At 36.9% G+C, this 14,963-nt stretch overlaps 2 protein-coding genes across 2 annotated transcripts; one reads left to right on the top strand and one right to left on the bottom strand.

Annotated features, from left to right (window-relative positions):
* Positions 1 to 492: 492 nt before the first annotated feature.
* eif4ebp1 (eukaryotic translation initiation factor 4E binding protein 1) lies at positions 493 to 4,185 on the top strand. Its single transcript, XM_067422808.1, has 4 exons — positions 493 to 675; positions 775 to 959; positions 2,451 to 2,645; positions 3,490 to 4,185. The coding sequence occupies exons 2-4, from the start codon at positions 836 to 838 to the stop codon at positions 3,519 to 3,521; spliced, it is 351 nt and encodes a 116-aa protein (XP_067278909.1). The 5' UTR covers positions 493 to 675; positions 775 to 835; the 3' UTR covers positions 3,522 to 4,185.
* A 96-nt stretch (positions 4,186 to 4,281) lies between these two features.
* ndr1 (nodal-related 1) lies at positions 4,282 to 6,721 on the bottom strand. Its single transcript, XM_067423929.1, has 3 exons — positions 6,264 to 6,721; positions 4,752 to 5,500; positions 4,282 to 4,650 (listed from the first exon to the last, which is right to left on the bottom strand). Exons 1-3 carry the CDS (start codon positions 6,547 to 6,549, stop codon positions 4,498 to 4,500), a joined length of 1,188 nt encoding a protein of 395 aa, XP_067280030.1. The 5' UTR covers positions 6,550 to 6,721; the 3' UTR covers positions 4,282 to 4,497.
* Between the last annotated feature and the right edge of the window lie 8,242 nt (positions 6,722 to 14,963).

Below are 14,963 nucleotides of genomic sequence, written 5' to 3'. Positions count from 1 at the left end.
TCTGACAAAAACAAAAATTGTATAAACTGCTAAACCTCAGATTTCAGTAACTTTTCTCATCTAAGACTTTTTATGGCCTAGATTTGACATAACATTCTAGTGACCATCTCCGATTAATTTCAGTGGAAAGTTGCCATTTAAAATAACAACAACGAATGGCAAGCAGGGGCACATTGCACAAAACTAGGATATATTTGGTGATCCTAGCTCAATTTATCAGCTAATATACAGTTATTTTTCGTTATCGTGCTTGGTGTGAGTGTGCCTTCAAGGTACGTTTACACGACAGCGGTGTAATAAAATTTGCATACAGATGACAAGATCACCAAGATATCCGGCTTAATTCCTTATCCTAGTTTTGTGCAATAGGCCCCAGTTTTTTTAATCAGTGTAAACATCAGAAGAACTACATTTCCCATCGCTCTCTTGCAGTACTAACGCTTACCAGTGGGGGCGCCGTTGCATCAAATCTCCGTTTTAAATATCCCTTTCCTGCTCATGTTTTGTTGAGTGCGTGGTGTGTGCATGAGGGAGTGAGAGAGAAAACGTGGTCGCGGAAAAGCCTAGCATTTAGCTAGTTTGCGAGTGTGAGTGTGTGAATGAAGTGTCATACAGGCTCAAATATTTAGTAGTATTTATTTTTGTATGTAGTCAAGTTTGCCACAAACGGACAAGGTAAATAATAAGATAAAGTAACTTGATATTGAACTGCTGCTAACATACACATTTTCCCATTGAAATGTGTTCTAAATTGTTGTATTCTCTGGCTTCAAGGTGCAAAGACACTATTTGATAAAGGCAGCTGGCTGAGTTTGTGGTTGCAATAGTGTTGAAAATGTCCAAGACCACCAGTCAGGCAATCCCGACCACCAGAAGAGTCACAATCAACGATGCGGCCCATATGCCTCATGATTACTCTACAACGCCCGGAGGGACCCTCTTTAGCACGACTCCTGGAGGTAAATGTCACTAACTTGTAGATGAATAGTAGGGAAGCGTTTACAGCTGTCGCAGTGCATGCATTGTTTTTGTTTTGACCGCGACATAGCGATACATCCCAGCTCGTGCACCGCTCGCATTGTCTTTGTGCTTGACAGACTGCGGTGCGCGTGCTCATAAAGCTTCAGCCTGTTTGTCCTGTATTGTTTGCCTTTAACTGTACCCGATAACAGCTGCATAAATGTAGGAATGTTATCGTCACAATGAGAAGAAAATTGTTTTCATGACACGACTCCATCTGGCATTTGTCTTGCAAAACAATCTATTGCAGGAGATTGCAATTGCAGAAATATCGTTATACAAATTTAAAAAATATTACATTATGACCGAAGAAACGGGTTGTTAAGTTAAAATTATTAATTATAACAACTTTACATTCTAAATTGTCGAAAGGACCCGTAATAAAATAATCTCGTTTGAAGTTTGAAATTTGTATACAAAAATAAAGATCACATCATGCATGGCCTTGAACGACCTTCAAGTGAATTTTGGATATGCTGGCATGGTGTTTTAGGTTCTTGAACAGTTGTGGAAAAACTGAACGTTTAAATGCATATTCTATCATGTCTGTTATATATATATGTTCATCCTTGTAGTCTATTACATACAGTGGATTTTTTCAGATAACAAAGATTGTAAACAGTCCACAAAAGAGGATGTGACATCACCCGAGACATGTGACTTTGTTGGTACCAATGTGCACTGCACTTCTGTTTTTCTAGCTCATAAGACCAACTGTTCTTATTATTGTAAACCGTGTATTAATCACTGTTTGTTTGTTTCGATCATCATTTGAGCCATGATGTAACACTCGATACATCACAGGACAAATTAGGTGTGTGATATATTGTCCTGCGGAATTTTTGACACGTGACTTTTTATTGGTTAAATTGTCATGTTTGTCACTTGTTTCACTTGTTGTGCAAGCCTGATAAACCTATGTTTACAGGGGTTTCTGGCTGCTGCTATAATGCGCTCATCAGCGTTCCCTCACTGAGTGAATGTATTTCAAGGATGTTTGCTTGTGTGAAGGTTCACAGTAGGTTCCACAGGGCTGATATGAGGAGAGCTGATAGTGTGTTCTCACTGCTCCATTTCAGCCTGTTGGCTTGTTTTTCTCTGAACACTGTTCTGATAAGGATGAAATGTTTTTTAAAAATAGTTTGTCAAATGTCGACGCTTTACGAAGTTCAACCGTTAATGAGGCAACTGTTGAATGTTGTAAAATGCACTGTCATAAGGACATGTTTAGACATGCTGGGATTGAATGCACTCAATGCAGTTTACAACGCTGACATGGCAGATGGAACAGCCCAAATGTATCTGGCTTGCCTCCATGTTTTCACAGGCTTGTCAGTTAACTCTACAATCCTACCCTGATATAAGAACAGTGTTTCCTTCACATAGCATAACCTCAGCTGTATTTGATTTGATTACTAAACTATATATAGGCACCCGGATCATCTATGACCGAAAGTTCCTGCTGGACTGTCGCAGCTCCCCGTTGGCCCGCACACCGCCCTGCTGCCTCCCTGACATTCCAGGGGTGACCAGTCCTCCTTCGGTCACCAGGAATAACGACAAGGTCCGCCCCCAACAGACTGTCAATAATAACAGCATCAGCCCTCCAGCGGACAAGAGCGCAGGTAAAAGCAACTTTAAGTTTAAAAATTTTTTTAATTAAAAATGTATTTGAAATGTAGCATTTTATTGAATCTTTTGACAAAAAAACATTTGCATATGTGCTTTTTGTTGACTTTGATACATCAGGCTTTTATGGTTTGTATAGTGTTGATTGTAGGAAAATATGGAGCGCATTAAATAAAATCCACTTCAGCTTCCTTCAGAGGCCCAAACTGAGAAAAAAATCAATTTTGTGCATTTGCTGATATTTGTTTGCTCAAAAAGTAAGATGAAATTATGCTAGCTTGTAATGTAAATCAGTGAGAACTTTATAACAGTACCTTTATAACACTGATTAAGGTCTGCTTACAAAGTACATATAAATGCCCCAATAATCTCCCAATAATGTTTTTGGAAGGGTATATTTAAATGTTTACCTTCATGATCAAAGCTGTAGTTTGTATGTTTAGGGGCAAACATCTAATGCCAAGCTAATGATGATAGAGAAATTGTTCAGTGACTCGTTCCTATAAAGCCTGGTGTGTGTCTGCACCAATAGCTTTGTGGGCAGCATGCCAATATATAGCAGTTTATATAGCTTCAGCAGGTGACCAAAGTTTTGAGTCCTGGCTTGTGAACCTCTCTCATGGTTTCAGGTGGACTTGTTTTTTTTAATTATATTTTTTAACGTTTATAAAAAAATACCTATGTATGTGTGGACATGGCGTAAAAGTTCTTTTGCTTTGTAAAAAAAATTGTACAGCAGGATTTGACTTGGGTCTTGTAAAATTGTATATTAAATATAATACAGTTGGCTTTATAGGGTTACATATGTTCAATAAATATAAATTGTTCTGTATTTTCAAGGAGAGGATGCCCAGTTTGAAATGGACATCTAACTAAAATAGAGGACCTGCCACACAAAGGCGACGACTGTAATGAATATTACTGTGATGACAGCTGTTCCCTGAGAGGATAAATGCACAGAAGACTTCTCTTTCCATGTCATCTGTTTTTTTTTTCTTCTTCTTTTATCTACTGTTCAGATTATATTTTCCTTTCCTGTACTGATGCTGTCGCTCAAGATGCGCACAAAGCCATTATTTTAGATTCTCACCATCAGCTAACACTGTTGTGCCTGAAAGAGCCACTATCTCAGATGCCAGAAACATCCGCCTAAGACATGGGGGATCTAACAGGCCTCCATGTGACATTTTGTTTGATACCGATTTTTGTAGTTTTGCAGAATGGTCAGTAGGGGGAGCAATGGTTCTCTTCTTGGTGATTTTCTCAACAGGAGTCTTGTGGAGGAAATCCAGATGCCAACTCTTAAACATTTAGCATACCATGATCCCTGAATTTGACCACTTTCCATCTGGCATTAATACGTTTGAAAATGCTAAAATCAAATTTGTGTTTATCCTGGAGAGTATTTTCACCTAAAGTGTCATTCAACAGAATGTAATTTTTTTTTTGTGCTGTGAAGCTCTCTTAACTGCCCTGATATTCCTGAAGAGACATTTAAGCATTTAAAAAAATCAATAAACACCAGAGAATTGACAAGTGCTTGGCTTATTCATTTGCTGCTGATGGGTTTTTAAACTCAAAAGACAAAATACATAACCATTATGAAAACATTTTATTACATTTGGTCATTTACATACTATACTATACTATTTACAAATTAGGTAAACAAGCAAAGCTTTCAAAAATAGCGTCAAGTAATCCAGGTGCCTCAGTGCAGTATACCTCAATTATTACAAGTGAAAATACTGTACAAATGAAAACTATATTCATTCATGCTAAATAGATTTTTCTGGGTTTGAGGAGCATATTCAAAGTGCAAATTGTTGAGTTTATTTGGGGTTTGGGGACTCAGTGGCAGCCACATTCTCCTACAACCATCCCTTCATGGTGTCTCATGACCATCTTGCCGTTCTCATAGTAGAGCATGGAGAGAGGAGCCAGACGGGTGGGTACGCAGGACAAGCATGGAGCATGGTCTGGGTGGTGCAGCTTCAAAAGACTCTGCAAATGACAAGACGACAAACATCAGGGTCAGTCTAGCAAACAGAAAATGTCTTAAAGTAATAATCGGAACTACATCAAAGGTTTAAAAAGATTCTTACCTGCATGTAGGCATGATTAGTTGGAGTAAAGGTCTCATCAACGGGTGTAGGGCAGCTACCTTCACACCGATAGGCATTGTAGCGCTTCGGATAAACAATCCAGTCGCTCCAGCCTATCTGATCAAAGTCCACCCACATATCTACCTTCCTGCAGAGAGATTTCTTCTCTCCCTCTTGTGAAACACCTGGAATCATGCTAGCTGCTGCGTCTCGCACTCTGTTTTCCATCCTGTGGTTTCTCTTATGACGCCGAGGCACAGGTTCACTTCTACCAACGGCCCGGTCCAGAGCGACATACTTCGAGTGTTCGGCAGTCTGGATGAGGGTGGACGTCTTTACCCGGTTCTGCTTGGAGTAAACCACCATCATGACCCTGTTAGCTGTAGGATGCTGGGCACTCTCGTGCCCCTCTTTCTCAGCACTTGAAGTCAACTGAGTGGGTTCGTCTGAGGAACCGCTCTCACCCTGGTGCAACCAGTGCTTGAGCAGCGCTGTGATGTTGAAGATCCTCCAGGAGGAATGGGAGGTTGAGACACTTGGGTTGGCTTTCACACTGCCCAGGTGAAGCCGTACTTCGTCACAGGGGCTTCGGTCGCACTCTTGTTTGGAAGAGTGAAAGATGTCCACTGAAATCTCAGAGGTGAATTCTGGGAGGCGAATGCGAAGTTCAGACCGCTGGACTTCGTCGCTTGCTGATATGGAGGACATGTCAAATGTCACAGCTAAATTGTCACCAACCTGATGGCAACCTGAAAAATATTTAGACAAGAATTTAGTTCTGGTCAAGGGGACAGACAGTTAAACAGTCTAGAAAGGATAAGTGTGGTGCTTAATTATCTACTTAAAAGATGTTTTCACACATGGGTACATTCGGGACAAGCAATTAATAAAGTAGGATGTTCTTATTGTTGAGATGTGTATTGCTACCAAAGCCACTTTGAAACTAGATGTCTTGCAGCTAATACACATGCTAATAAGCATAATACGTGACTTGGCTAGCTTAGAGAACCAGCTAAACTAGCCTAGGCCCTACCTATCAAATTATTTCCCCTGGGGTCTTGTATCAACCTTAAGATTTGTTTTGCGATCATGACCGGCGACTGGATTTACATATTGCTGCTTATCACACGCTACTTACGAAATAAATGTGCATTAAGTATTTTTATTTTCTTTTTTAACTTTATTTTACTATTTTACTCCTGGAGATAGAACACGAGTTATGTATGAAGCGCATATTTCCCCCGTAGCCTTCATTGATAGCCTAACGTTATAAATGCAGCAATTTATCGTGCAATAAAATCCATGTCGCTTAAAGCTTTGTTTATAAATACGTTTTATTTGTAGACTAAGCCTAATGTAGCTATACGTTACTGATAGCTATCATACGAAACATTTAAAATTCCATTGTTCCTATATTGTTAAACGTTATAGGCCTAATGGATAATACACAAATAATGTTTAAAATTCATTTAAATAATAATAATAATTCAATAATAATAATTCAATACTCACTTTTAGGGACCAGACTCAAGACCGAGTCGGATTCGTAAAGAGTTGGATTTTCATGGCTGATATGTCTCTCGTCTCCGGCCAGAAAGGTCCGGTAGAGGTGCATCATGTAGAGCGGATATTTGCTGGTGTGCCGGCTATGACCCGCCTGACCTCCGCCGCTCTTGCCAGGTGCTCGCATCCTATTCCTGAACGCCTCGCTGAATCCAGGAAACGATGCGGTGGAGTTCGCCAGACTGACCCACAGCGCGAGAACTGTGCTCAGGACCCCGCAGGTAAACCACCTCATGTCAAATCTTGGTTATAGTCCACCACGCAGAGGAGGAACAGCTGTCTCTGAGGTCCTTCTCCTATACACCGTCCCCAGGAAAGTGAATGTCATGAGTCCTGGCCGGACATCTAAATTAATTTATAGAAACTTGAAGTCTTTTGATGGTCTGTGAGGTCCTTTAAGTCTTTGAAGTGTCCTTGTGATCCATAAAGGGATGCATGTCGCTGGGTCGTCGTGTATCGAAACTAGCGCTCTTTTGTGCGCCGAGAGGTGTGAAATCATTAATTCTTCTCCTCAAGCACTGTGTATTGAAGTTCCTTTTGAAAGTGTACTTAAACAATAATATTAGTGGACTACATTTGTTCATCAATGTCACTTTGATTAAAAGGAGAAAAACACCCTGACTGCTAGATTATTTCTTAGTTTGAATGAAAATAGTTAAGTAATGTTGTTTCTATGTCTTTTCATTCTATCAGAACAGAAGAACATCCTACTATATATAGTAGGCTAATTATGTCATGGGAAATTTACACATTATTGTAATAGCAACATTTTGACATGTTACAGCATCATTTGGCAGCTTGACTTTAGTTATGATGACAGTATTCATAGATGTTTGTTACCGACTCCAGGCCTAAACATAAAATATATATATAATATAATTATTTTTACCGGTCTATGTGATCAATGCATATATATATATATATATATATATATATATATATATATATATATATATATATATATATATATATATATATATATATATATATAATATTCATCCATCCATCCATCCATCCATCCATCCATCCATCCATCCATCCATCCATCCATCCATCCATCCATCCATCCATCCATCCATCCATCTATCTATCTATCTATCTATCTATCTATCTATCTATCTATCTATCTCTTATATATGATATATATGAATGAATATATATATATATATATATATATATATATATATATATATATATATATATCATTAGTGTTTTATATACATACATACACATAATAGGCTATGTATGTAATGTAAAATGCAAAAATATTTCAGACGTTCATGTAACATATTACACATAAAGAAGCTTCTTTCTTTCTTTCTTTCTTTCTTTCTTTCTTTCTTTCTTTCTTTCTTTCTTTCTTTCTTTCTTTCTTTCTTTCTTTCTTTCTTTCTTTCTTTCTTTCTTTCTTTCTTTCTTTCTTTCTTTCTTTCTTTCTTTCTTTCTTTCTTTCTTTCTTTCTTGCCCTATGTATTGAATCAATTTATACAACAGGGGGCGCTGCCTTCAAAGCTTCACATTTTCTTCCTCAACGCTACCTTCCTTGACTTTTGAGTAGGTCTGTGATTTTCAAATCATAATCAAAGTGATAAAGCTCAAAAAATTATCTCTGTAGGCGACTAAAATATCGACTGTTCATCCATGCATCACTCATTTCTCCTGACACTGTCCGTGTGATGTGTTGACAAGCTTTGTACAGATTCTGAGTGCTCAGGTGAGATTCCTATGACGGATGCTACCATATGCCGCTGAGAGGCACACACACACACTTGATTTCTCGTCACAGATTTAAAGCAGACCAGCTGTGAATGTCAGTGGCAAGTGGCAGCCTCACACATAGTAACACTGATAAGCAAGACGAAAATTGCTACTGATCTTTCCTCCCACATACGCAGCCATTTAATGCTAATAAGTGTCAGATCTTATAAGTGTCAGTTTCTTACAGAAGACCTTTATTTCAATTAATTCATTAAATATGATCTTAAGATTAATTTTATAGGCTTTTTATAGTTGTGCGGGGTTTAAATCCTTGTGGGATATAATATTGTGTAGGAAGTCATTTAAGTGTGATTTTCTTTATGGGGGATTCTCAGGAAAACATGCAGCATTATATATGAGGAAAATAGATTTTGCATGAAGAAGCTTTATGCAAATCTATCTATCTATCTATCTATCTATCTATCTATCTATCTATCTATCTATCTATCTATCTATCTATCTATCTATCTATCTATCTATCTATCTATCTATCTATCTATCTATCTATCTATCTATCTTTCTATCTTTCTATCTCTCTCTCTCTCTCTGTCTGTCTGTCTGTCTGTCTGTCTGTCTGATAGTCTGTCTGTATATCTAAAGCTTGCTAGCGGTCTAATTCTCTTTATCTGTCATGCATTTGAACCAGAATCTAAGGTAGCTGTTTTGCAGTCTTTTTATTGCTATTTTTGCCATATATCAAGCGACGTTTGCTTTTGATTGATTGTGCTCATGTGTATGATATGGATGCTTCAGAACTAGGTGATGCTGACCTGCTGTGACAGACACGCCTTGCTTTGGGCAAACGGCCTAATTAATCGCCACGGACCCTGATTGCTGTGAATCGGTTTGCAAAACAGAGACCTTAGGCCTCTCCGGTAGGGGAAAAAAGGGGAACATCGAGAAGGAAAACAGAATCAAGCCCTTTGTGTGGCGCTGGAAGAAAAGTGCACACTTGCGTTAGGGACGGCAACAAAACAAAAAGGCCATGAAATATGAAAGGGCCGCTTTTGTGTCATTTGAATAATGGGGATAATTACCCTCTGTCCAGCGAAGCACCTGCATTTGAAATAAGCCTTTGATACCAACTTAAATCCAGTGAGATGGTGCTATTTGATTAAGATTCAGGCAGATGCTGCCTCTGCCTTTACAGCAGCTGGACAGATCACTCTGTCAACAGACTGACTGACTGCACACCTTTTATAGCATATGCGATGATAAATATATATGCATCACAGACAGAGGTTGGTGTAACTTATACTTTTCTGCAAACAATATTGTTTTGGTATATTATTATTTGCTAATTCTAGCCAGACCTGACAATTTCAAAGCTGGCTGGACATCAGGCGTCTACAGATATCTCAGTGTAGGAGATAAACAGATAGTCTTTAAGCACCTACAAAGCTATCTCTTTTTAATTTGGTTGCACTGCCAGGGACCCATAGATGATTCAGCGTCTCTCATTAAACCGCAGTCCTGACATTGTTCGCAAGGAATGCCTTTTTTTTCTATCAGTCTGATAGCAGAAATTGTAGGGACAAGAAGGCAATGAAAATGCTCAGAAAGTAGGCTCTTTATTATTATTAGTATTATAAAAAATTTTTGTCATTGCAGCATTTGACAAATATCGTTGTTAGGGGCTACATCACAATGTGCTTCAATACGGAGTTACGGACACTTTGATTTCAATTTAACCATAGATGGTTTTAGGTGCAGATATGCTTTGGGTTCAGAATCCAGAATAATAATGTTACATGAATCCATACCGTACGTTTAACTCTTGCTGAGAAAGCACAATAGATATTTAGGTTTTCTTTTATTATTATTATTATTAGCTAAATGCTGGCTGGTTTCCAGCCATTTATGGAATCCACTTTCATGCATCTTTATTAATGTTGGTGTGGGTCATAGATGATCCTTAATCAATGCTTTTATTAGATATCTTTACTTTAGTCTGCACTATTATGGTCAGTAATCTTGTCCTTTTCTCTCCTCTATAGCCATCCATGTGCCACTGTGAATCTTCCACGGTGAGCATCAGCTTTTCAGGGCAGCTGGAATTGACAGAAATAGAGCATTTGCCTCCAGGACAGGATAATGAGTATTTGTTTATTTATCTTATTTTATACATTTGACCAAAATGCTCACTTCAAAATACTGCTGCTGCATTTCTTTGCTGTACCTTGATGTAGAGACTCAAAAGAAATATAAAAGATGAGAAATCGGCTGGGTTTCATAGTTGTGAAGATCAGAAATAAGTTCTGTTGAAATTCTGCATGAGGTTTTCATATGAGGGAATGACAGTGGAAAGGTTCTGAGAAAATAATGTAAAAATGTAAATAAAATGCTCATGCGATAAATCAAATTTAATAATAATAGATATTTATAATATTGACAGCAATAGTTTGTTGACAGCAATTGACAGCAATAGTAGGCTACTCCTCAGGTTTATACATGTAACAGTACTTTCACGGTGGACAAAAAAAGATTCAGTGCGTACTTAATACAAAGTAAATATTTGACAGATATTATTTTAAGCACATTTATAATATAAAGTATTCTCTCTTTTTTACTGTATTCATTACTGTTCAAATTTATGGGCAGTAGAATGTTTTTAATGTTTTTATAAATGCATATCTTATGCTTGGCAGCTTTAATACAGTAAAACAGTAATATTGTAAAATATTACAATATTAATATATTTTAAAATGTGATTTTGTTTCCTGTGATGACAGCTGAATTTTCAGCATCATTACTTCAGTCTTAAGTTTCACATGATCCTTGAGAAATCATTTGAATATGCGATTTGCTGCTCAAAAAAATGTCATAGTATTATCTATATTTAAAAAAGGCAAATTGAATTCAAAAAATTGTTTCAGAATTCTTTGATGAACAGAAAGTTTAAAAGAACAGCATTTATTTTAAATAGAAATATTTTGTTACTGTGTAAAAGCCTTTACTGTTTTGATTATTATTATTATCATTTTTATTAACTGAATGCATCTTTGTGGAATAAAAGCATTAATGTATTTTTAAAAAATCAAACTGATCCCAAACATTTGATCAGTAGATGAAAATGGAATGAAAATGGGAAGGAAATATAGCATTGGAGTTTTGCAAAAGGGCTCATCATGTTTGGGGGTTGGTGGCATAAAAAAAAAAAAACACCTGATCTAGAATTGTCGGCTTGCTCCAAAGATCCTGCAATCTAAAGCCGATTGGTAATTTCATAACATTTAGCTTTGAGTTACAGAAATGGGTGATGCATGTAAACAAAAGTTATGGATTTTAACCACATCCCATAGATGAAAGCTTATTTTAAAGATCAAAGGCGTTTCCTTCCATTTAAAAGGTGTACTTCTCCACAAATTGGAACTCTTCTCTCCCCAACCTTCCTATGATGTTTTAAATCAAAGATTTGAAGAACCCTTATGTCATGTCCAAACAAATATCTTTAGGCCCAGTGCGTAAATTGAGGTTACTTTTCTGTACTCAAAAGCGGCATGAATGTTCGACAGATAACAGGGTTTACTTTCTGAAGGTTGAAGTGTGTTTGTGATCTGTGTGCCACAGAAGTGGGTGATACATCGGCCTTATCTCTTATTTTGCACCACCACACCGCAGCTTTGGATCCAAATAGTTGTACTGTTAAATACGGGAATAATTGAAGAAATAAACAGTCTTTTTAAGTGGAGGAGGCTTAGGTGGGATGAATTAGGTTTTTTTTGGATAAACTGTCAGTCTGGTTTATCATGCTACAGAGCTCTATCTCTTTCTGCTTGTCAACAAATTTTGCTCTGATTGGCGGTGACAGTCTTAAATTTAGAGTTAAATCCAACAAAGCCTCTTGTCCTCAAGTTATGGTGCAATGCTTACGTCAAACGCTGAAAATACAACATGTTTGAAAAGCCTGCTGAGAAATGACAGAGATCTTCATTTAAGAATCTTCATTTTTAACAATCTGTAGGTTGCCGTATTGTTTCTCAAATGTATCCTCTGTCTGTTTATAATTTGTGGAATTACAAAAGTTTCTTTTTGAACTTGTAAAGAAATACAATGAATGCAACTATGAATACACTGGCAGTTTTTTTCTTGCGGGGAAAACGCTTTTGTCTGGGAAATGTGTAACTTATCTTAATACTAGGGCTGACATTTGAAAGTTTTCGACTTTTAAAAGGTCCTTTTTGACATGCCTACATATTACAATTGAGAAAAGTGTCTTGTCGATAAACCCAATGGAAAAATAGCATATTCATTATTCCTATTTCCTTCCGATACAACAAACACAAAACGCATTGCTGGAGCCGATGGTAATAATGGATAATATGAATTTTCAGAGGTTGTCTGAAGTTATTTAGTTGGCATTCATTATCATCGTCTGTGATGACATCAATCAGCCGAGGGGCAAGGTAAGAGCACCCTCTGCGGTCGGAAATGACAGATCTTCTCTCGGTTTGATTGCAGTCATCTCATACCGCCACAGCTGTGTGCGCTACGTCTGTCATTGAGAAAATGATCTCTGTTATCTGTCATGTCATAACTCTGGAGTCTGTTCTCCACAATACAATTTGCACAGCATATTGCAATTATTGAAGCATCGCTGCTGTGAAAGGAAGTTATGTATGTAAAGGAAGCATGTAGCAGATAGGTGACACATGTAGATTTTCCAAGAGTGTCCTTTTGTATAATGTGGGGGTTTATGTCCCCTTTAGCACAGAAAATTACACTAGCAATTCAAGCCTTTTATATTGGTGACCTGCGTGGACTGCGTGGACCAGAAACGATGGCAGCATGGTGAGTTATGCGGCCGGAGATGTTTGGAGTGAATGTGACCAGGTATAAAGCAGGCCTCATAATTGAATGACAAGAGCTGCGTTTAGGTAAAAAATGTTATGCCCTTTCCTCGCTAACTTCACTCTTGTCACTTTCACTCGGATGTATGTCATCGTTTACATTGCCCACAACTGCCCTTAAGGCTGATTTATACTTCTGCTTCGAAACTACGCCACACAAAGGCTGTGTGTAGCAGGGCTGTTAGCCGTTTTGACGCCCTATAGGCGAAATCCTTATTTGCAACTTTGGTATTACTGGTATTATTTAATATACATACATTCCAAGGCCTATATATATATATATATATATATATATATATATATATATATATATATATATATATATATATATATATATATATATATATATATATACACACACACACAAAATCCTTAGTTGCTAAAAAAAATTCTCAGACATGACTATATAATTATTACATGTTATTATTACATTTCACATGAAAAGTAATAAGAATAAATACTGATTCGGTGCAGTTTTTGTTACTCATTGATGCTTTAGCTTCCCCTTTAAATAACGCAACTTGCATTAAACACTATTTTAACAGAATTAATCGTTTCTGCATTTAACACCCTCCTTAAAGATGTGTTAAATTTGAAGGGATTTGATAAAGGATGTATTAATGCTGTGAATTATGACATTTGATTATACTATTTTTAAATTTTAATTGCCATTAAAGTTGTATATGGGACTACTGCAAAACACACTGATTCTTTTACCAATGCAAAATCTAGCGGGGGTGTATGGAGCTAGAAATATGACAAAATGATCTAAATTTGAATTGTATAAAACTGAATTTTTGACAAGTGTAATCTAACAAAATTGAATATTATGTTGCATTTTTAAATGTTGAATATAGTACATTTGAAATTGAACACGTCTGAAAAAAATGTTATGTCGAAATTGTATAGACATGTATTTTCAAACAGCAGATATTTTGTACTGAATGAATAGACTGGAAATATTCAGTTTTTGAAAATACAGATTCAAGATTTCAGATGAAGAAGAAATTCAGAACATCAAAATCAATATTATATTATGTTATAAAAATATATTCAGATCTTACAGAAAGTAGGCCAGAGGTCATCATCAGGGAAGAGTAAAGGATGTCAGAAAAGTCAAACGAAGCACCATCGGATCATTTCATGTCCTATTTGTAATGGAATAAAGAGAAGATCAAACTTCCTTTTATACTTTTTTGATGCACCGAAAATGAGATTTAGGCTAGATTTCAAATTTTTCGTGTGGTTTACTGCACAATTAAATAAAACAGGCTGGGTGCTGATCGATATTTCATATATCGGATACAATTTTTTTTTCTGTGAAACGCGTTAAGTTGCACAGAAAAGTTCCCTGATCTAGGACCTGCCCTGTACAGTTTAAGAAGTGTTAGCCTATTACTGCTATAAGACTACTATTTTGTTGAACAGACATGGGCTGAATCCGAGATCGCCCCCTATATCCTCAAATAGGGCATTATTTGAGGGGACAGCCCTTTTCCGAAACCATGGACATGTTCAAGTGCACTCATTCAACCCCACACTGCAATAGCTATACAGATGATGTACACTCGGCTGTCCAACTTCATGCACTCATTTTCATTCACTCGTTCAATTGAACTGTGCTAGTGGACTAAAGTAAGGAATAGTGAATGAGTGTTTAGAGAACAACAGATGACGTCAAATACGGAGATTTTCTTCACAAATCAGCGGTTTGTAAATCACGCATGAATAATCAGAAATGTAGCCGATATCTCATTTTCGTGCATTGATCTAAAATAAACAAAAAAGTATAAATGGCCAAAGTAAATGGCTCTTTATTCTATTACAAATAGGACATGAAATGATCAGATGGTGCTCCGTTTGACTTTTCTGACATCCTTTACTCTTCCCTGATGATGACCTCCGGCCTACTTTCTGTAAGATCTGAATATATTATTATAATATAATATAATATTGAATTTGATGTTCTGAATTTCTTCTTCATCTGAATTCTTGAATCTGTATTTTTAAAAATTGAAATTTCCAGTTTATTAATTCAGAA

Source organism: Pseudorasbora parva, chromosome 18, assembly GCF_024679245.1.
Source record: "Pseudorasbora parva isolate DD20220531a chromosome 18, ASM2467924v1, whole genome shotgun sequence".
Classification (NCBI taxonomy): Eukaryota; Metazoa; Chordata; class Actinopteri; order Cypriniformes; family Gobionidae; genus Pseudorasbora; species Pseudorasbora parva.
This window is presented reverse-complemented; position numbering and strand designations above follow the sequence as displayed.

What these genes read in the sequence shown, in the direction of transcription:
- eif4ebp1 (XM_067422808.1), top strand. Translation starts at nt 836, where the DNA reads ATGTCCAAGACCACCAGTCAGGCAATCCCGACCACCAGAAGAGTCACA. An exon ending in CTTTAGCACGACTCCTGGAG is followed by an intron (nt 960 to 2,450) that starts GTAAATGTCACT and finishes AACTATATATAG; the next exon opens with GCACCCGGATCATCTATGAC. An exon ending in TCCAGCGGACAAGAGCGCAG is followed by an intron (nt 2,646 to 3,489) that starts GTAAAAGCAACT and finishes TGTATTTTCAAG; the next exon opens with GAGAGGATGCCCAGTTTGAA.
- ndr1 (XM_067423929.1), bottom strand. Translation starts at nt 6,549, where the DNA reads ATGAGGTGGTTTACCTGCGGGGTCCTGAGCACAGTTCTCGCGCTGTGG. An exon ending in CTTGAGTCTGGTCCCTAAAA is followed by an intron (nt 5,501 to 6,263) that starts GTGAGTATTGAA and finishes AATATTTTTCAG; the next exon opens with GTTGCCATCAGGTTGGTGAC. An exon ending in CTAATCATGCCTACATGCAG is followed by an intron (nt 4,651 to 4,751) that starts GTAAGAATCTTT and finishes TGTCATTTGCAG; the next exon opens with AGTCTTTTGAAGCTGCACCA.